The sequence below is a fragment of the Podarcis erhardii genome, assembly GCF_964252035.2.
Source record: "Podarcis erhardii genome assembly, chromosome: 2".
NCBI lineage: Eukaryota > Metazoa > Chordata > Lepidosauria > Squamata > Lacertidae > Podarcis > Podarcis erhardii.
In genome coordinates, this window is record NC_138498.1 from 21,449,267 (window position 1) to 21,470,627 (window position 21,361).

The window sequence follows — 21,361 nt, forward strand, 5'->3', positions numbered from 1 at the left end:
ACCAAAGGAAGACTTCATGGCTGACTGCTACCCTGGCTGTCAAATTTCCTTATTATAGTTAGTTGAAAGCTGACCAGATAGTTTCACAGAAGCCAGCATGAATGGAGGTTTGAGTTTTTAAAAAAGATTTTGTTAATTCCAAGAAAGGGCTCAGAAGCTTACTGAATATTCTAAACAAGGAATTCTTTTCACTTGACAAATTCTACTTCTAAGCTAGGGTTGCCATATTTCAGAAAGTGAAAGTCCAGATGCAAAAGTTGTTGAGCTTTCTAATGCAAAATTGTTGAGCTCTAAACCCTGAGGTTTTAGAGCTATTTCTTCCCAGAAATTGCCGCTTCCAATATGGGTTGTCATACATCCAGATTTTCCCGGACATTTCAGCGATTTCCACCCGGACGCTGTTTCCGATGGCTGAATCCCAGGCATGTCCTGGAAATTGCAGACGTATGGCAACCTTGCTCAGCTGATGCTATCTCCCTGCCGCCAACTTAGTTGTTAAGGAAAAAGCTTCCCTCAGAATTAAGTTTAGAGAGAGAAAGAGAGAGCGGGGTGGGGTGGGATAGTGCGAGAGTGCCTTCAACCTAATTTGGAAGTTGGCACTCACATTTCAAGGAAAATCTCCCCAGCTACCATTTCTGAAGTAACAGCATCAGGGGAAAAAAATCTGTATCCGTTCCAAGAGGGACGTACACACTTTCTGTCATCTAGAGTTAATGTGGAGAAGTAGCATTTATATAATGCCTTTTGTTCTTTCCAAAAGGCCATTCTGAGACAGCTAGAAGGCAATCCCTTTACTCACCACCGCTGCAGTATAGTATCCTCCGATACCAAACATGGCAATTCTGCTGGGGCACAAAATATGATTTCGTAAGATGGAATGATGAGTGCATAACGAAGAACTTGGAAAAAGAGGTTGCAGTTGTGAGAGACTTTATGAGAGAGATAAGGAGGGAACCTTTCAGAATAGAAAGCTAAGGTACTTAAAGTAGTCGCCAGTTTGCTTCTCCATTTCAACACCAGTTCATTGGTGCTGCTTGAAGCAGGATGGCTTGCAGATATCCATTGTCCACATATACATTGTAAAAAAAAAAAAAGTTGGTTGTCTCTCTCATGTTGTCGGCAGTGACCTGTTTTCTGTACAGTGGTACCTCGGGTTGCATACGCTTCCGGTTACAGACTCCGCTAACCCAGAAATAGTGCCTCGGGTTAAGAACTTTGCTTCAGGATGAGAACAGAAATCGCACGATGGCGGCGCAGCGGTAGCAGGAGGCCCCATTAGCTAAAGTGGTGCTTCAGGTTAAGAACAGTTTCAGGTTAAGAACGGACCTCCGGAACGAATTAAGTACTTAACCCGAGGTACCACTGTATCTGTTGTTGAGCATCCTGTAGCTTAAGCCTGCTTGCCTTTCATCTTATATACCTCCTGGTTGTATTTATTATTCTACCTGAGTAAATATGTGGGGTTTAAAAAAAATAATAATGGAGAAGAATGGTGTGCACCAGCCCAGCTGGGAAATGTAAGAAAAGGCAGGTATCAGTGTGCTCAGAGGAACTCAGATTCGCAGAAATACTTTGAAAACAAACAAACAATGTAAGGGACCCAACAAACAAACAAACCCCAAGTGGTCTAAAAATTCTGTGAAACATTAGTGGCTTAAAATGCAGCTAGGTAATTCCCGCCCCCCCCCCCCAATTCAGATTGCAGTTGTTTTGGGGGAAATGCATCAAAACCCAGTATTTCATAAGAGTTGGTAGGATAGATATGGATTGTGGCTAATGTCAAGTGTATTCTGTTTCCCAAACTAACTGTGAGCACACCGAATGCAGAGAAAATGGATGTGTGTGCACAGCCTAAATCTAGAACGAGCTTCTGATGTGTGGTATAAAGAGTCTGCATGCCTGGATATGGCATTAGAAGTTTGAAAAATGCCCAACAGAATGACTGCAGGGGAGGTTTCATAGTCACCAAACACTCAGTCAAATACAGCTACAGCCCAACAGTTTCAGTGAACACCACTGCAGATCCAAAGACAGTGTTTGTTCTCCTGTGTTCCCTAACTCCAGAGTCTGTTTATAATTATCCAATCTGACCCATGACATCCTCCCAGAAGGGTCATTTTAAAGATATTACCAAGTGGGAAGGGCATGCAAGCTGAAATCTTTTGCTTATGAGCCAAGCTGCCCAATATAGCATGGAGCATCTATTCATGGATGTGTGTGTGTGTGTGTGTGTGTGCGCGCGCGCAAAATGGTGAGTTGCGGGAATCGAGAAATATACTCCCTGGGATTTTCAGAAGGAATTGGTCAGTTCCCAGATTTTGTTCAGAATAAAGCACCCAATTCCCAGCAATGATTATGCCCTGCTTGTGACAGTGTAAAGCTATATCAAAAACTGAGAGGTAGCCAGCCAGGTGGGACATAAATGCAGATTTAGGGCACCAGAAAGAGTATAGAATGGGGTCCCCCTAAGTGACAGGTTCCCACTTTTGGGCTAGTAAAGCTGCAAAATGAATTGTGAAAAGGACAACCCTGCTAAAATGAGAACAGGAATCTCGAGGGACTGAGGACTTCCAAGTTCCTGTGACTCTTGTGCTGTTCTTCTACTGCTGTGTCCTGCAAATGAGCTGGATTCCCAGGGACGAGGGGCCTCTGCCAACGCTCCAATGCCTCTTAAAGCTTTTGCAGCTGTTTAAAAATAGCCCCCATGTACTGGAAAATGTGATGGATGCTTTCCCTCCTGTTATGTGGCTCATGGCCGGGGTTGAATTAACAGGACTCTTGGTCTCTCTTTTTTAATACGTTTATGGGCATCTCTGGACTGAGTTGGTTTGAACTGGGGTTCACCAGGTCTGAATCCCCAGAGCTTCTCAAGTGACAGGGATCAACCCACAAACATCTGAAGCAAGTCATTCATGTGTTTGCACTGATATATGCCCAGGCTTGGGGAAATATTTCCAATTTCTCATATCAAATTTTTAGGAGCATAGGCATTTAAGAATCTGGGGTTTTTCAAGCCCTGGGTATTCCAGTTTATGAAATAGCTGCTTTCAGTGTTTCTGGTCTCTGCTGCTTGCATTCTAAAGGGAAATTGTGGGAAATATGCATCCTATAGATGGTACTCACTCAGCCAAAGGAAATTACTTGAGATCCCTACTAGGATCTTTCACGTGCAAAGCATGTAAGGGAGGTTGTTTTGGGTGGCATCATCATAACAATTGCTGTCACTATTTCATTTGAAAATTGTTGTGTGGATTAATTAGGAGCTCCAATGATTATTAGGTTTAGTGACCTGTTTTTCAATTTCATACTTAATAATTGAATTATAATACTGTTACTGGATAAGCATAATTATATGATTGCAATGGGCAGCGGCCAATATTGAAAAATTAATTTATCATGCTAATACCCTGCTGCAATAAATATACATTTAGCTACTGACACAGTGCAGGCTGAACGGTCTGTGGTTTGTCAGGTTAAGCTTCCTCCTCCTTTAATTTCTCACGAATACCTTGAAGGCTTTGAGGCAGGTGTTAACTTTCCCCCCCAGAGAGTTGAAGGATCTTGTATGCAGACCAGATGGTTAACTGCACTTGCAAGTTTTCTTTTAACAAATCAAGGAAGTGCCCTAATATGGGAATTTAGAATTTCTCTTGTGGGCTAATAAAATTGACCTTTTCCTTTTTAAAAAACAAACAAACACAAACCTGTTTGAGCATAGAAACAAATGTGGGAGAAAAAGAAATGGTGTTTGTGTGTCTGTGTACCATGGGAAGTGATGCTTCTCTCAAAATCACTTTCAGCTGTCTTATTTGTCAGTTATTTGTCTTCAGCACTCTAAAGTATTTAATACTTGTTAAGAAGAGGAAGTTGCAATATCTGATGAGAAGTGGGCCCTTGAAGGGGGGGGGACTCTCTTTCTTTCTTTCTTTCTTTCTTTCTTTCTTTCTTTCTTTCTTTCTTTTCCTGGCCAAAGTTTTCCTCATAATAACCCCTGGACCTGCGGTTTTTGGATTCCTCACACCTGCTTTTTCTTTCGCTGCTTTCCTCTCCATCATGTCCAGTAATGGAATTGTAGGAAGGGGGCGTGTTTGCTGTTTGAAAGCTGTGCTCCTCCTAGCTGCAATACAGAATGGAAGAGAGAGAGAGGAGGGAGGGAGAGAGGGAGACGGGAGCAGGAAGGGATGTGAGGCAAGGTTGCCTGAGGATTTTTACAACCTGGAGCTGCCTAGGCAGGCAGGCAGCAAAAAGAGCAGGCGTGTGACAGGAGCCAGGCAACTGTCTCTAAAGCCATGGGAGGGAGACGGCCGGGAATAGTTGCAGTGGCATTCCCCAACCATTGTGCCTGCAGTGAGCCACCAAGCATGTCTGGGACACTCTACTTTTGTCTCTTCTGCCTCAGCCTCCACCTCCTAGGGAGTTCAGCCTTCAATCTGGATGTCACCGAAACCATCCTCAAGTATGGAGAAAACGGCAGCTTCTTTGGCTTCTCAGTGGCATTGCACCAGCAGCTCAGACCACAGCCTGTCAGCTGGTGAGTTCCGTGCCGTGCATGACGGTGCCTTATTCTGATTTTTCTCTTCCATATGGCAAGTCCGAAAGGTGAGTGTGAGGATTTGCGTGCGCACACACACTCAAGGAAGATGAGGCACTGAAGTCTCTCCCGAGCCATCAAACTTGCCAGGTGGTCTTCTGAATTTGGCGTGTCGGTTTTAAGCACCGAAACTCTGTATGTGGGTGTGAATTAAATAATCTCTGCTTCGTTCTCAGACTATTAGAATTAAAAAGTATGTCCATTGTGTCTTCCGCTTTGGGACCGAAATATGTGAATTGTGTGGTCCTTTGCTGCTGCTGAGTTATTTACAAGGTGTTCTTTCCCTGCACTGTGCTTTGGTTGTAGCTGGGATTTGTGGAAGGTGCTGATGTTGGGGAAAATTGTTTCTTCTGCCCCTGGAGTGGGTGGTGGTGTTTTTTTTTAAAGAAAGCATAAATTCCATTCTTATTATGCTTTTATAGTACATTGTTTGCAGGGTGGAAATGTGGACACACACAGACCCTCATTACATTCTCCACTGCCCAACCCTAAATATTTATAATATTTCTTTAGAGGGAAGGGAATCTTTGACCTGCAGCATTAGTTGCCAGACTTTGTATTACTGTGTTGCTAACTATTGTCTTGACAAACCTTTTCCCTACAGCCTCCCCACCCCCCCACTGAACACACCCCTCTGAATTTCACTAATGAACCAGCTGGCATATTTTGAAATGTTTTGTTTGTCCATGTGTGTGAGCTGTTTTCTGGAATGCACCCTGATTTTTTTTTTCCTGCTGCTGCTGCTGCTGCTACTGCATCCTGGCGGAGATATGAAAGGTCAAATTCTGATCAGTTTCCAAAGATGAATGCAGACTCATTCAGTGATTCTGCAGCTTGATCATTGCTGAATGTGGTTCTCCGTTTTCCAGGGATGAAATTCACAGCCAGCCACTGATTGCCACAAGGCTAGGGATGGATTCTGATCGTAGTAGCATCTTAATTTTCTCTAGGGTAAATGCAAGATCGCTATACTGAACTGCAGCTTGTGGAGCTTCACAGGCATTCCTGCATCCCCGCCCTCCACGGCCATGCCTTGTAGTATATGGGAGTCGCATAATTTCGAACGGACAGAAAGCTGGCCATGTGGCGAATGGTCAGGCGAGGAAAACCAGGGTGTGGACATATTAACCTCTCATCATGGTGGTTTTGCAAATGCATTAGGAAGGCTTGGCTGGCAGCATCACTATGAGGCCTGTGGTCCCAAAAGACCGGGGTGAGATTATCTGCCTTTAATCTGGAGGAGTGGGGGAATTCTGGTGGCTTGCTTTTAAGTGTTTGATTTCTCCTGTGTTTTGCTGCGATGGCGATGCTGTAATCTAGGAGTGGTCTGCCCTCTAGCCCTGCCCTGAGGGTACCACGCAGCATGAAGCTCCTAATTGCTCTGAATGTGCTCCTAAAACCCTGTTCTTCAATAGGCAGCCTATAGGCCACAACAGACCTCCTGAGCCGCTTTGGCAGATCCTTTGCCTGTCTGCGTCTTCCATTCACCCTTCCATTCACCCTGAATACTATACCTTTTCCTGTTGCTCAGAGCCTAGCTACCTTGTCTTCATAGGATAATTGTGATTGTATAGTGTCTTAAAGAAACATTGCACCCAGGACTGCGGCACCAGCAACAACAGCAATTGCCTAGGTCTTGGTCCCAGGTCAGCATCTGGGCTGGCTAATCCCACAATTTGAGTAACGCTCTCTTAAGGCTAGCTTCCTCTGTAAACTCCCATAATTGATTTTGGAGCCACTCAAAGCCAGGGCCAATCCAATACATTTTGCCACCTGAGATGAAGGATGAGATGGTGCACCACCCCCAACACACACAACTTCAAGCACAAAAGCAAACTGGATGAGCCGTTGAATACTACTTCACATTGGTGATGGTACAGTGTCTACTTAAGAATGGCTGGCTTGTTTCGTTTTTCATTGCTTGGAGCCTCTCTTCAATACATGATCCTGGGCTGCAGAGAAAGAAGTTAGTTCTACTGCTGCCATTTAACGGTATGGTCCAGTGGCTAGGGAACCTGAGCACTTGAATACCATGTTTCAAGCCCTTCTTGTTTCATGAATCCATTCATTTGCCTTAAACTTCAGTTCTCCATCTGTAAAATGGGAATAATAATATCAAGATCATGAAAGCAAACCAAGTGCAGACTGCAGAGGGCTCAGCAGACTAAAGTGCATCATAAATGATTGTTCATTATCAAAGTAATATTTATTTACCTGGAGCTCAGAGAGGCTTACGTAGGTCTCCCAGATAACTTCCCATCCAGGCAGCTCATGCGACCAAATATTTGGGCCCTCCAGACAATCTGTTTATTTGCTTGCACAAAGCTAATGTGGTCGTTATAATATATCTAGTCTTTATTTAGCAAGTTCTGGTTTATTTGCAGGGTGGTTAAATGGCAATGAGCCTTCACCCTGATTTTCTTGTGGGGCATTTGCATGCATCAATGTTAATCATTTGCTTACCCCACACTTTTCAATGCATTTCCCTGTCACTTTCCTTACTGCAGAAAATCCATCCCCCCCCCAGAAGCCCTTTGATTCACTTTAAATGTACAGCCCTCAAGTTCCTGTGTACTTTTGAATTTCTCCTGCAAAATGTCATTATTCTGGAGGCATCCCTACTTAACTTCAGCTGTAGAACATTATACAGCCTTCAGGCTGTAGCACCAACAATGTGGTAGAAGACCAGAAAGGAAATGATTGTTTTCTAGCAGGGAGAATGGTACTTGAGCCCTGGTTCTCAAAGACTGTGTCTGCAGTTGGGGACTTGTGTGTATCCAGTGTGTATAGGATTTATCAGTCTCCTGCCATCCTTGCTATGATTCACACCTCCCATTTTTCCATCTACACTGTGGACAGAGCCAAGTGCAACCAGCATCAATGTTGACATTGAGTTCTCCTGTGCCATGTTCATGCTTAAATGGGAACATACCATAGGGATTCTGTTTCTTTTGCAGGAGCGCAGAGAACCCTGCAAGTGCAGCCATAATTAAATTACAAGCTTATAGAATTCCACTGGCCACACTTGCTATGGCATGTCCTCCCTGAAACAACCAAGCCCAGAAAGCATAACAATCCTTAGCCGCCTTCTCGCAGCTGAGACTTCCACATTCCTGAGGCTCTCCAAGCACCTTGGAAGCACAACAGACCAGGGACCAACCCCAGCCCTCCTCTTGAGCTTGAAGGTGTGGAGAGGGGAGTGTTATTCCAGCAGTTGTACTGTGCTTCACAGGTGCTCAGAGGGCTTCAGCACAATGGTAGGGATTTCCCCCCATCTTTTCACCAGCTCCACGGTTGAGAGAAGGGCTGGGGCTTGTTCTGTGTAACACAGCTGCAGGAATAGTCCCCCAGGCCCCACCCCTCTGCTTCAAATTTGAGAGGAGGACTCAACTCCTCATCATAGCTGTCAACCGTCCCTTATTTGGCGGGAAAGTCCCTTATCCCAGCGCCGTGTTCCACTGCTGTCCCTTATTGATGATGTCCCTTAAATTTCCCGGGTTTCAAAGGAAGCAGTTCCTCTCCCTCCCTCCCTGCTGGCCAGGGAGGAGGGAGGCTCCAACTGTGTTGCTTGGCTGCCTTGCTCACCCAATAAGGAGTCTAAGAATGACTGGGGGGTGGAGCTTGCATGCCTTGTGCCGATCAAATCGGCCGCGTTGCCTGGGGACTCGCCTTTGCTCAGCGCTTCCCAGCGGAGAGGTGACGGTGGTTTTCCTTGCTGCATCCCCTTTGCCGGGTTGCTGCACTGTGGGAACCACTGCTTGAGGCTTCGTTTGGCTGCTGGCTGGGCTTTCTGCCTTTGGCTTGGAGGGGCTCAGAAGTCGAACATACCTGTGCTCTGAAAATCCCTTATTTTGGCTGCTGATCCCTTATTTCTGAGGCTGCTGGTCCCTTATTTTCAAATTTGTAAGTTGACAGCTATGTTTCTCATGTACTGGTGCTGTACTTCTGCGACGCTCATAGAAATTTGCCGGCGGAGCATGAGAGAAACAAGTACCAACCCTTCTGCTGCACTTGGGTTTGGAGTGGGTGTGGATTCCCTCTGACCTCAAGCTGACATGAGTTCAGTGTGAAATCAGGGACCAGGCCCTGCCTGCTCCCTGGTACCTACAAAGGTTTGCTTGGCTATGAGTTATGACCAGGGCTGACATGGCCTCATTCTTGAGTGCCACTCTCTAGACAAGGGATGAGGAACCTCAGCCCAAACACAATCCTCAGAGTCTCTCTATCGGACCCTTGGAACTCTTTCCCAGACCATGCCTTCTACCCATGCTTAACTCCACATCGGTCCTTCTTCACACACTCCTCAAGTGCTTTAAATTGGCTGGAAAGTGACTTTGAACTTCAATGATACTTCTTGCATGACTGTACATGTATGTGTGTGCAGGTACTCCACCCAAGTCCCTAAGATGGTTGGATGGTGTCTTGTATTCTTCCTCCTGGCAACTCCTGCAGCCAAGCTGGTGCTGAACGTATTGCTCTGCTTTCCTTTGGACCACATCAGCAAGGCCGAGAGGCGGGGTCTTGCCATCTGGGCAGCCCAGGACCTCCATCCACGCTGTTCAGGTTTGCACCCCAGGGAGGTCACTTTGGCACTGCTAATACAGTGGTTTGACTTCATCTCCGAAGGCACACTTCACTGTTTCTCGAGACAAATGGATGTCAACAACAATGTACAAAATCAATTACAGCGTGATATAACGTTAAACTATGGACTCTTGCAACTGGAAAACATTGCTTTTTATTAGAATGGAAAGTGCAGCCAAACTTTATAAAACCATATCTTGATTAATATTTGGTAGAATTGCAAGAAGCCAGACAAAATTGCTTTGGGGGCCAGTTCCGGCTCACACACCATCCATCATTGCAGTCTATGAAGATCCCTAAGGGAGACACAGGCAGTTTCTAGGGAAGTTATGAGCTCCTCCTTGGCTCCCTATCCATCTCAATTTTTGTTAAAGCCAGTGAACCAACCCACTCTGCATCCCACCCCCACATAATCTGTGCATCGCAAGCGAGTTATTGATTGTGCTTGAGGCCAATGAACAGCCTCCTATTCCTCACACCATATTTCACTTGTCAAGAGTCCAGCCCCTGCCTTTTGTATAAGAACCTTCAAGAAGTTTATGAATGCACACGTTCCAGTTCCCATTTTTAAAAATCTATCTTAAATGCAGTGTACTGTGTGTGTGTGTGTGTGTGTGTGTGTGTGTGTGTAGTTCTCAGCTTAAAGATCCTAAAAATGAGACAAGCTGTGCTCTCTCATCTCTTTTGATATTCTACTCATATGCATCTGGTTGGCCACTTTGAGAACAGCATGCGGACTAGATGGGCCTTTGATCCAGCAAGGCTTTTATTGTGTTCTTATGTTAGTTAACGTCACTATTGGATGCTCTGCTTCTGTGATGTCTGCATGTAGAACTCTTGTACAATGCATGGCATTCTGAGCCCAGTTTAAGATGATGGCACTTGGCTTTAGAGTCCTAAATGGTTTGGGGCCCAAATACTCAGGAGTACCTCTTCCTATGCCTTAAGGCAACAGTAGGCAACTTGTACCTGTCAATATATTGTTGGACTGCAATTCCCATTAGTCCCAGCCAGCATAGCCAATCCTTCGGGATGATGGAAGCTGTAGTCCACCAACATCTGGAGGGCTGCAGGTTGCTCTCCCCATCTTAAGATCTTCTGTGGAGCCTGTTGTCCAAGTGTGTTTGTAGTGGATGCTAATTGTGTGCACGCGTAAAGGAGCGGGGCCTTCTCTGTGTTGGCACCTTGTCTTGGGAATGGCTTCCTCAAAGAGGTTTGACTGGCACCAACACTGAAAACTTTCTGGCTAGGCAGTTTTATTCACCCAGGCATTTAAATGTCTATGTTGCTTCAATCTGTTTTATAGTTTTGCACTTTGTGGTTTGAATGTTGTTTTCATGGAACTACATACCCTCCAAGTGCCGCTATTTTCCAGGGACATCCCTGATTTAAATAAGCTGCCCTGGTTTCTGATTTGATCCCAGAATGTCCCACTTTTCCTTAGGACATGCCTATTTTCATTGGAGAAATGTAGGAGGGTATAGAGTTATCCGACTCTCGAGCCGTCTGAAGGCCATTCTGTTTACAGAAGCTTTTTTTAATGTTTTTATATATGTTGGAAGCTGGCTGGAGTGGCCGGGGCAACCCAGTAAGATGTGTGGGGTATAAAGAGTGAAATTATCATTATTTTCATAGGAGAAATGTTATGTGTATGTGGAGTAGGTGGTACTATATCTGATATGTTAATGTTTTTATGTCTCTTGTACACTGTCCTGCAATCTTTTTGGATGAAGGGTGGCTTAAAAATAATGTAAATAAACAAACATAACTTTCCTCTTCTGGTTCAGCTTGTGATGCTCACTTCATGCTGACTAGTATAACCATTCTATATTATCTTATATACAGGGCCACACTCTCCAACATTCCTCAGCTGAAAATAAAGACATTTCTCACACCCCACAAACTGACCCTCTTTTAGCCCCCCCCCCCATTTTTTGTGGCCCTCCCCAAGCATTCCTATCAAAGAAGGGTGAGTGCTACCGCCACGACAGCAAAGGGACACAGCACAACCTCTGCCTTGAAAAACAACGACAACAACCCTTGATCCTCAGTCTATTCTATTCTATTCTATTCTATTCTATTCTATTCTATTCTATTCTATTCATTGGTAGATTTACAAAAAGAAAAACATACACCAATAAAGCAGCAGCAGCAGGGGAAAAAAAGCGATATTTTGGGATCGACTCAGAAGCTGTGATGGCTTTTGTAATTCGAGGACTGTCCCTGGAAAATTGGGGTGCAGGGCCACCACTTGACCTTATCTGGATTATTATAATTGGTCTAATTGGGTGTTGTTGCTTCTGATTCACACAGTATTTTAAACAACTTAGGTTCATTGCTGGAAATATCTTAGCGCTTATTATGTGTGTATATTCCACGCAGCATAATGTATGGAATACACCCATACATTAGTTACCACTGAAAAAGACCTTTTAGTCAAATCTCCCTACTCGGCCATGAAGCTCACCTTGGGCCGCTCTCTGTCTCTCAGCCTAAACTACCTCACAGGGTTCTTGTGAAGATGCAATGGAGAGGGAGGGGACCATGTAACCACCTTGAGCTCCTTTGTAATGATATTATTATTATTATTATTATTATTATTATTATTATTATTAACCACAACAACAATCATTGCTTCCCCCTTGGCCATATAAATGCTTGCATTTTCATGGGACTCTTATTGCAACCCACCTAGGCTCTTTGTGGATATTATTGTCATTGTCGTAAGGGGAGAAACGGATGCCTGCCACCTGTCTCCTTGTACAGCCCAGTTCACAGCCAGCTTGCTTCTGTACGTGATAACAATTACACTGCAGTTGCTTGTGTGTAGGGCAATTCCAATCTGATTGTGTAAACTTGGCTCGGACCGCCATCATATCCCCTCCTATTTCTGAATGTTGATAGGGCATTACTGTTTTCCCACCCAGAAAGCTATTTGGTGCGGGGAAATGAATGAGACCTGCATTAAGGTCATCATCATCATCATACATTATTCGCACATGTGCCTTTTCCATTAGATCTGTGTACGGTGACATGCATTGAAGAGCCACAGTTCAACTGCAGTTTCTCTGGAGAAAAATGCGTGTTCGCATGTCACTCCGTGTGACAATCTGCATTTGTTCTGTGCATTTTTCTGCGATACCCTAATGCTTTTCTGTGTGAGAAAATCTCAGGGTTAAGATCACTTTCATTTCTCACTCGGCCTTCCCTGCCAAAAGCATTATAGTACTGAAAGGGGCTGTATAGAATTAATGGATGCAGTGATGAATATTTATAACACAACTCCTCCAGCCACTGACTACACGTAGAATCGCTAATGGGACATTTGAGCAGGGACACCCAAATCCACAGCCCCCTTTCCCTCTTCCCTCCCCCACCCCACCTACCACACATATGCTCCAATCTGGCCTTCACCATGAGCCTCCCAGGGGGTGAAATGTATCCCCCCCTTCAGCAGCCCAGGAAGCTTCTTCCATTCCTGATGTCTTTATTGCTGTAGACTGCCTGTCACCCCCCTCCCTGCCCCAACTCCTCAATTATTCAAAGGCAGCTGAAATCAATAATCCAGTTGGAAATCGGAAATCTGTGTTCCGCCTAGTAAGGCCCAAGGGTGTGTGATAAAATAAATAAAACCCTTACAGATATTTTTTAAAAATGACCTTAGAGTTTTTTTATATACTCTTTTTATTTAGGCATTTAGTGCAGTAGCGGAGGGGAATATGACATACCTAGCACTATATGCATAGCATCTTCATCAATAATAATAATAATAATAATTATTATTATTAATAATTATTTACTTTTGGGGTGGGCAATCATCTAGCCTCTGCCAGTTTCCACTTCTCCACTGCTGTGTGGGTCGTGGGTAAAACTCTTTCATCTCATCTAGTTTATACAACTAGTAAAGGTACAGTGGTGCCTCGCAAGACGAAATTAATCCGTTCTGTGAGGCTCTTCGTATAGCGGTTTTTTTGTCTTGCGAAGCAAGCCCATTGACAGCTTAGCGGATTAGCGCTATTAGCGGTTTAGCGGCTTTTAGCGGATCAGCTGATAAGCGGCTTATCAGCGGATCAGCTAATAAGCGGCTTAGGGCTTAGGAAAAGGGGGAAAAAAGGGGAAAAACCCGCAGGAACTCGCAAGACATTTTCGTCTTGTGAAGCAAGCCCATAGGGAAATTCGTTTTGCGAAGCGCCTCCAAAACAGAAAACCCTTTCGTCTAGCGGGTTTTCCGTCTTGCGAGGCGTTTGTCTTGCGGGGCACCACTGTATAGTATAGTACAGTGGTATCTTGGGTTACATACGCTTCAGGTTACAGACGCTTCAGGTTACAGACTCCGCTAACCCAGAAATAGTACCTCGGGTTAAGAACTTTACCTCAGGATGAGAACAGAATGTGCGGCGGCAGCAGGAGGCCCCATTAGCTAAAGTGGTACCTCAGGTTAAGAACAGTTTCAGGTTAAGAATGGACCTCCAGAACGAATTAAGTTCTTAAGCCAATGTACCACTGTATAGTCCGATCTTAACTGCTGAATTGAAGCTCAGGGTTTATCCACACTCATCTTTTACCCCATTATTTCCAGGCATGGGTCCGTGCTTCAAAGTTCCGTTTCTGAAGCTCCCCCCTCCCCAATCTTTCCCATCGGAAACCCAGTTTTTAGTGCTCAGCCGCAGCAAATAGCAGTTCAAGTTTTCCACAAATTGCTGTTTTCTTCAATTGAGCTTTAAAGAGCAGGTTTTTGCAGGGAAAGCTCTGGAGCAAAAACAAAGGCCGCTCGGACACAGAGCTTTAAAGCCCAGAAAGGAAGGCTAGCTAAGTTTGGACAAGCTCTCAGTTAAGCAAAGTCTGTCCTTTAATTTCTGTGTATCTGATGAGATCCGATTCAGCAGGCAATACTGGATTTTCACAAGGCACAACCACAGAACAATGAGAAAAGCTCTCGGACCCAGGGAAATTAATTGGTGCACTATATGATCAAAATGTGAGTCAAGCAAAAGCGTGGATGAGCCCTAACTAGCAGTAGTTTTCTCAAGGAGTCTTTCCCAGTCCTTTCTGGATAGCTCAGTTAGAGCATAGTGCTGATAATGCCACGGTTGCAGGTTCAATCCCCATATGCATTGCAGGGGGTTGAATTACATGATCCTCAAGGTCCCTTCGAACTCTAGAATTCTATGATTGAACCTGGGACATTTGGTATAAAGAGCATCTGCTTTACCTCCAAGCAAAGATCCCAACCAATCCATCTGTTTGGATCAGTAATGATGCTGAGGGTTAATGAGATTTAGCCCTCCTTTCCTGCTACCTTTGTTGCTGTATGTCAGGTACTCTTGTTAAGTATTCATTCAAGGGCAGAAAGCGACTGTTGGGTGTGTCTGTAGGACGGCATCCTGGGTGGATTGCAGTCCCTGCCTAGTGAAAATGCCCCAGATGTGATCATGCATTTACAAATGGGAGACAGTTTCCCTTTCTGCCCGTTGTGCCACTTCAGTGCCACTGCTTGCAGCCAGAACGGGAACAGGAACACTCTTTGGGCCTGTGGGCCCATTCTTGTAAGCCAAACGAACACCTGCTGGCCAGCAACTGAATCGGAGAAGGCGCCATTTGCTCACAGTCCTGCTCATTGTGACTCAGAGGCCGAGCTGGCAGCCGTGGAAGGAATGTGCGGGCAAGGGCACCTTGGTATTCCCAGCTCTATGTGTAAGCTCTTTGTTGGTCAGCCGTCAGGGTTAGGCAAGCGCCCACAGAGATTCCAGGGTGGTGTTAGCTGGCTTATTGGCAGGACTGCTACGGACTCTGACTCTGGTTGTATAAGCATTGTCCAGTTTCCAGATCATGCCCACGGACTGTGAACCTCCTCCATATGCAATGCCAGTTTAATATGAATCCCTGCCAGGTGAAGTGTGAAAGGCTGTGCATTCTGTTTCACTCCAGCAACAAGTAACCTTAGAGGCGTGCTCCTGATAAGGAAACCAGACTTGACGGGTGACATATAAAGAGTTGTCGTTCCCTTTGCTTTTGTGCTCCCCTCTTTCTTTCTGGCACCCTGACTTGAAACCAGATGTTCCCCTGCCCTCCAAGCTGCAGCTGCCGACCAGCAACCTGCCATCTCTTGTTGCAGGGTGGAATAATTGGTCCCTTTTGATATTAGCCTGTGACTTTGGCTCATTTTCTCCCTGTGAGAATGCAATAATAATAATAATAATTAATTTTTATTATTATTATTTATACCCTGCCCATCTGGCTGGGTTTCCCCAGCCACTAAAATACAATAACCTATTAAACATTAAAATCTTCCCTAAACAGGGCTGCCTTCAGGTGTCTTCTAAAAGTTTGGTAGTTATTTTTCTCTTTGACATCTGGTGGCAGGGCGTTCCACAGGCCGGGTGCCACTACCAAGAAGGCCCTCTGCCTGGTTCCCTGTAACCTCACTTCTCGCAGCAAGGGAACCGCCAGAAGGTCTTCGGCGCTGGACCTCAGTGTCCAGGCAGAACAATGGAGGTGGAGACGCTCCTTCAGGTATATTGGACTGAGGCCGTTTAGGGCTTTAAAAGTCAGCACCAACACTTTGAATTGTGCTCGGAAACGTACTGGGAGCCAATGTAGGTCTTTCAAGCAATGCTAGTGGTCGCAAGGAGCTTGGCTAGAATCGAGTGGGTTCCCATGTGCTTCACAATGTGTGTGTGTGTGTGTGTGTGTGTGTAAGGGAGCATCTCTTGCATTATTTTTCTCCATTATAAATCCCATCAAACATTCTCCGCATTCCTCCTCCTCGAGGGGATTTGCCAATACTTTTCTGTGCAACAGACCGAAGGCAAGACGGCAGCTTAGCGAAAATAAATACCGTAAATGTCGTTACGAGCACTTCTCTCCAAAGAGCCTGGAAGGTTTGAACAGGGTCCCTTCTGTCCCCTCTTGTACCAGGCTTGGTGCATTTTTCTAGCACTCAAGAGTGGAGCTGCTTTGCCACGTGATCAGCTCCGGTTTCTCAGGGGCTTCTCATCTGATTCCTGATTTAGCTTGTTGATTAGCCAAGTGGCTAGAGCGCTTCTCTGTTTTTATCTGACAGTTAGTTACCGTGGTGAAAACATGTCGGTTTGCATTATCTGCTCTTTACAAGGTAATATCTACAGACCTCTCACCAGGGCTTGATCTGAGCCCAGCATTAGTCCTGAAACTTGTTTTGAGTGCAAGGACATAACCCTGGCATGTGTTAAGTAATAATGAAGAATGCCTCTGAGTATGTGCAGAGGAAATTTTGTAATCCACTGAGTAACCCCAGCTGGTGCTGTGTAAACCTGGGATTAGGTTCTCCTATATCAAAAGAAGTACAGATGTCTGTATTTTTCTCTGACCATGATGCCTGTGTCATATATAACTTATACATTTTGTAGTTAGTGAGCTTCTTGGGCTGTTTTACTTCGTAAAGCGTGATATACTAAGGATCAGTGCTTTTTTCCTGGGGAGGACGCAGTGGTACGCATACCCCTAAACTTTTTTTTAAGAAAAAAAGCACTGCTAAGGATTATAGTTAGTGAATGTCTTGATACTTTCAGTGATCTTCTTGGATTACGACGCGTATTCTGTTTTGGTTGCTGCCTGTATTCCTTTTTTTAAAAAAAATTCAAAATAAAATTCCATGAGGCAAAGATGGAGGAGGGAGAGGCTTCCCAGGAGATTTGAGCCGTGACCTCTTTCTCCTTATTTGTTTCTTCTTCTTTTTCTTCAGATCTTCTTCCCCATTGCTGTAGATCCCATGCTGTGCCTTGAGTTGGCAGGGCAGCCTGCTGGAGTGACAGCAAGTACTGTAAAGTGCTAGGGCCTAATGTGCTATTGAGGCCATTGCCAAACAGTTATGAAGTGTTGGACCACAGCACTCAGAAGTGGATAGAGAGCTTAAGAGCCCCTCCAGACAGGTGGCTTTTTGTCTGGGTGTGTTATTGGTGCAATAATAGCTTAGTAGTGGTGGGTTTATAATGAACGGCCATTGTCCACACAATATCCTGCTTTATTAGTTGTCCTGTGATGCTTTTCCAATGTTAATGTCGTGTTGATGTCTCTGGAGGGGCACACTATAGCACACAATAGAAGCAGGACCCAAAAAACAAATAACCCAGATCATTCACGGTATGAAAAGTTATAGGGTTGCAGCCGAGGGTTATGGGACATGCACCGTTTGCAAATGAAGCAGTATGTCCTCATCAGGCACAAACAGTATTGAAAGCAGGATTGTGTATAACCACCGCAAGATCGTCGTGAGCACAAATCGTCGTAAATGCACCATAAAACGGACATCTGGAAGGGCCCTGAATTGAAAAAGTGGTGTGTGGGTGTGCACATCTGCAGGCTTCCTTCTCTTTGAAATAAAAGAAATAAAAGGGGTGGTCTATGGCCAGCATGGATAAAGGCAGAGATGGGAAGCAGTGGTCCTCCATATGTTGCTGGACTCCAACTTCCATCAACCCCTGTCAGCACAGCTAATGGTTTGTTGTTGTTGTTGAGTCGTTTAGTCGTGTCCGACTCTTCGTGACCCCATGGACCAGAGCATGCCAGGCACTCCTGTCTTCCACTGCCTCCCGCACTTTGGTCAAACTCATGCTGGTTGCTTCGAGAACACTGTCCAACCATCTTGTCCTCTGTCGTCCCCTTCTCCTTGTGCCCTCCATCTTTCCCAACATCAAGGTCTTTTCCAGGAAGTCTTCTCTTCTCTTGAGGTGGCCAAAGTATTCGAGCCTCAGCTTCAGGATCTGTCCTTCCAGTGAGCACTCAGGGTTGATTTCCTTCAGAATGGAGAGGTTTGGTCTTCTTGCAGTCCATGGGACTCTCAAGAGTCCCCTCCAGCACCATAATTCAAAAGCATCAATTCTTCGGCAATCAACCTTCTTTATGGTCCAGCTCTCACTTCCATACATCACTACTGGGGAAACCATATGTTTAACTATACGGACCTTTGTTGGCAAGGTGATGTCTCTGCTTTTTAAGATGCTGTCTAGATTTGTCTAGATGGTTTAGAGAGTTGTAATACAACAAAAGCTGGATAGCCACAGGCTCCCCATCCCTGGATTAAATGCACTTTTCCTCATCTACCTGAAGCAAGAGCAAAAAGCGCTGGGAGACATTTGGGAATCTCCGTGCTCCGTAAGGTAGCCACACCACCTCGCTGAGTAGATGGAGCAGAGTTAAAGCCAGACATAGCCTTGCTATCCAAAAGGGGCAATCGGTGGGATACTGAAATGTATGTTACCCCTCTGGTTCATTCCCATGCACATCACAAGCGGCTGGTGACCTAACTGGGGCAGAACAAACAAGCACTCAAAATTCTTGTCATGTCTTTGGTTATTTTTGATTGCCCCTTGTGCTCCTGGTTGTCTCAGGCGGGTATTTGTGGCAGGGGCTCCTGTCTTCTGTCTCGCTCACTCATGGCATTTGGGGGAAGGGCACTGTTTTCATTTGCAAGAGTCAGTGCTGCAGTAGCAGCACGATTTAGGGATCGTGGACAAGGAAGGGGAGCCAGGACAAGGAAGGGGAGGTTCTGTTGCCAGGTGAAGTGGGATGACCCCAACACATTTTTGGGCCGGGGGCAAGAAATCCCAACACTGACTTGCCCACATGATACTGAAAAGGTCATAATAAAATAAGCAAATTAAGACGTTGCTGCTCTTTATGCTTCTTCCAAAACCTGTTGCTTGCCTCACACCCTGCATAATGGTGGGGCTGATTTTGACTGGGGAGCACTGGGCTGGAGCAGGTTGAGATGAGAGATTGGCAATAAGTGGCGCTAATGGGATTTTCTCTTTTTCCATGCGTTTTCCCCATCCTTGAATGTTTTTAGGGCATCTGAATGTGGGCAGCCCCAAGTTGGAGGGAAACATTTGCTGCTTGTATCCACTGAGAAAGTTGTGCAGTAATTATATCTTGCCTGCAAGTGCCCCTCATGCGGTTGGAACCTGGTGGTTATACCCCTGGGGCAGCGCGCGCACACACACACACACACACACACACACGCATAAATATTTCTGGCCTCCTCCTTTTTTGGATATGCTGGATGCTGAGTTATTTTGAGTGAATTCCTGTTTATTTTTACCATCTCTCTCTCTCTGCCCTTCACCTCCCAGACTCCTTCCTGCCTATGAATTACCCTCTTCCCTAAGCCAGATCTATAGCAGAGGGCTGCAATTCCTGGCTAACCCAGTCACCATGCAATGCTGTTTAAAAGAGTAGGGGTGTCAGTTCTGGGAATAAGGGAGGGGCAAAGACTTCCTGGCTGCTCTTTTCACAGCGGGGAGCAGCATAGAGAGATGGTAAAAAGTGGGCGACTCAAGCAAGCATTCTAGATGGTAGTATTTTAGAGGCGCTAATAATGAAACAGCGTGTAATCCCATAATCATACTCCAGGATTCCTTGCAATGTAGCAGGGGATGTCAAGGCATAGTTCTCGGATGGTGCCATGTGTGCAGATGCTTTGTCTGGCTTTGACCCTGGTTTCTAATCTAGGTGACATCTAAGCCGTGTTCCCATGCTTTTGTGAGTAACTACTCTGAATTATAGGGACACGGGTGGCGCTGTGGGTTAAACCACAGAGTCTAGGACTTGCTGATCAGAAGGTCGGCGGTTCGAATCCCCGTGACAGGATGAGCTCCCGTTGCTCGGTCCATGCTCCTGCCAACCTAGCATTTCAAAAGCACATCAAAGTGCAAGTAGATAAATAGGTACCACTCCAGTGGGAAGGTAAACGGCGTTTCCGTGCGCTGCTCTGGTTCACCAGAAGCGGCTTAGTCATGCTGGCCACATGACCTGGAAGCTGTATGCCAGCTCACTCGGCCAATAAAGTGAGATGAGCGCCGCAACCCCAGAGTCGGTCACGACTGGACCTAATGGTCAGGGGTCCCTTTACCTTTTTACTCTGAATTATACCTGTTACAATGATTTCAGCATTAAACAACCTGCTTTCATAGTATCCAGGCATTTCAGCCCTGTTGCAAATTAACAACTTTGCTTCAGCCTGGCTGCATACTCTCTTGCCTTGTTTTAACCAGCTGCTCTGGGCTTTCCTGCATGATGACATTTCACAGTTTGTAAGGTCTTTTCTTCTCTATTCCCTGAGCAATGAGATGTTCATAACAGTCTTTGTAGTTTTCCCCAGTTGGCAAAGAGAATATTGTGCTTGATTACATGGTTGGCTCCTGACCATCCTTTGTTAAGCTGATTGCTTGCTAATAGTCAGAAATGATTCACTGATATCTCCTCAGTGGGTTGTCTGGAATGTAATAACTGGAAGTTAACAAGGCCTTGATGGCTGAAGAATCTCTATTCCCCCTCTGGTTTGGGGAAAGGGCAAAGAATCCATTTTAAGCCTGATTTGCAACGTAGCATTTTAGAAAAAGCAAGGATCACGCTGGTAGCACAATACATTTGAAACATGTTCTCAATTGGGGCACCATTCAGTATAAAAGTGGCCAGTTTGAGCATGCCTTTAGCAACAGGTAGTTTGGCCTCCAGGTTGTTTCTGACTGGCTGACACTATGACACCACACCATCATTGCTACCCAGTTCCCATTTTGTTCATTGCCATCCCTCTCTGGTCTCTAATAAAACTGAGGATGAAAGTCTTCTCACTTTTGTGGACCTTTCCTCTGGATTGCTTTGTCTTAACGCGGCAGCTAGACTGGTGACTGGGAGCGGCCGCCGAGACCATATAACACCGGTCTTGAAAGACCTACATTGGCTCCTAGTACATTTCCAAGTACAATTCAAAGTGTTGGTGCTGACCTTTAAAGCCCTAAACGGCCTCGGTCCAGTATACCTGAAGGAGCATCTCCACTCCCATCGTTCTGCCCTGACACTGAGGTCCAGCACCGAGGGCCTTCTGGCGGTTCCCTCGCTGCGAGAAGCCAAGTTACAGGGAACCAGGCAGAGGGCCTTCTCGGTAGTGGCACCCGCACTATGGAACGGCTTCCCACTGGATGTCAAAGAGAAAAATAACTACTTTTAGAAGAGATCTGAAGGCAGCCCTGTTTAGGGAAGCTTTTAATGTTAGGTTATTGTATTTTAGTGTTTTGTTGGAAGACGCTCAGAGTGGCTGGGGAAACCCAGCCAGATGGATGGGGTATAAATAAATAATAATTATTATTATTATTATTATTATTATTATTATTATTATTATTATGCATGCTGGTATTGGTGTGCACATAC

At 45.4% G+C, this 21,361-nt stretch overlaps 1 protein-coding gene across 5 annotated transcripts in view; it reads left to right on the plus strand.

Moving 5' to 3' along the window:
- The window catches only part of ITGA7 (integrin subunit alpha 7), an 87,911-nt gene that overhangs the window by 20,477 nt on the left and 46,073 nt on the right, over positions 1-21,361 (plus strand). For 4 of the 5 annotated variants that reach the window (XM_081849529.1, XM_081849530.1, XM_081849531.1 and 1 more), the window contains one exon: positions 4,400-4,531. In XM_081849529.1, coding sequence (XP_081705655.1) covers positions 4,400-4,531 — 132 coding nt within the window. Of the gene's footprint in view, positions 1-4,399; positions 4,600-21,361 lie in introns of all 5 variants that reach the window. The other variant, XM_081849532.1, reaches the window with a different exon arrangement.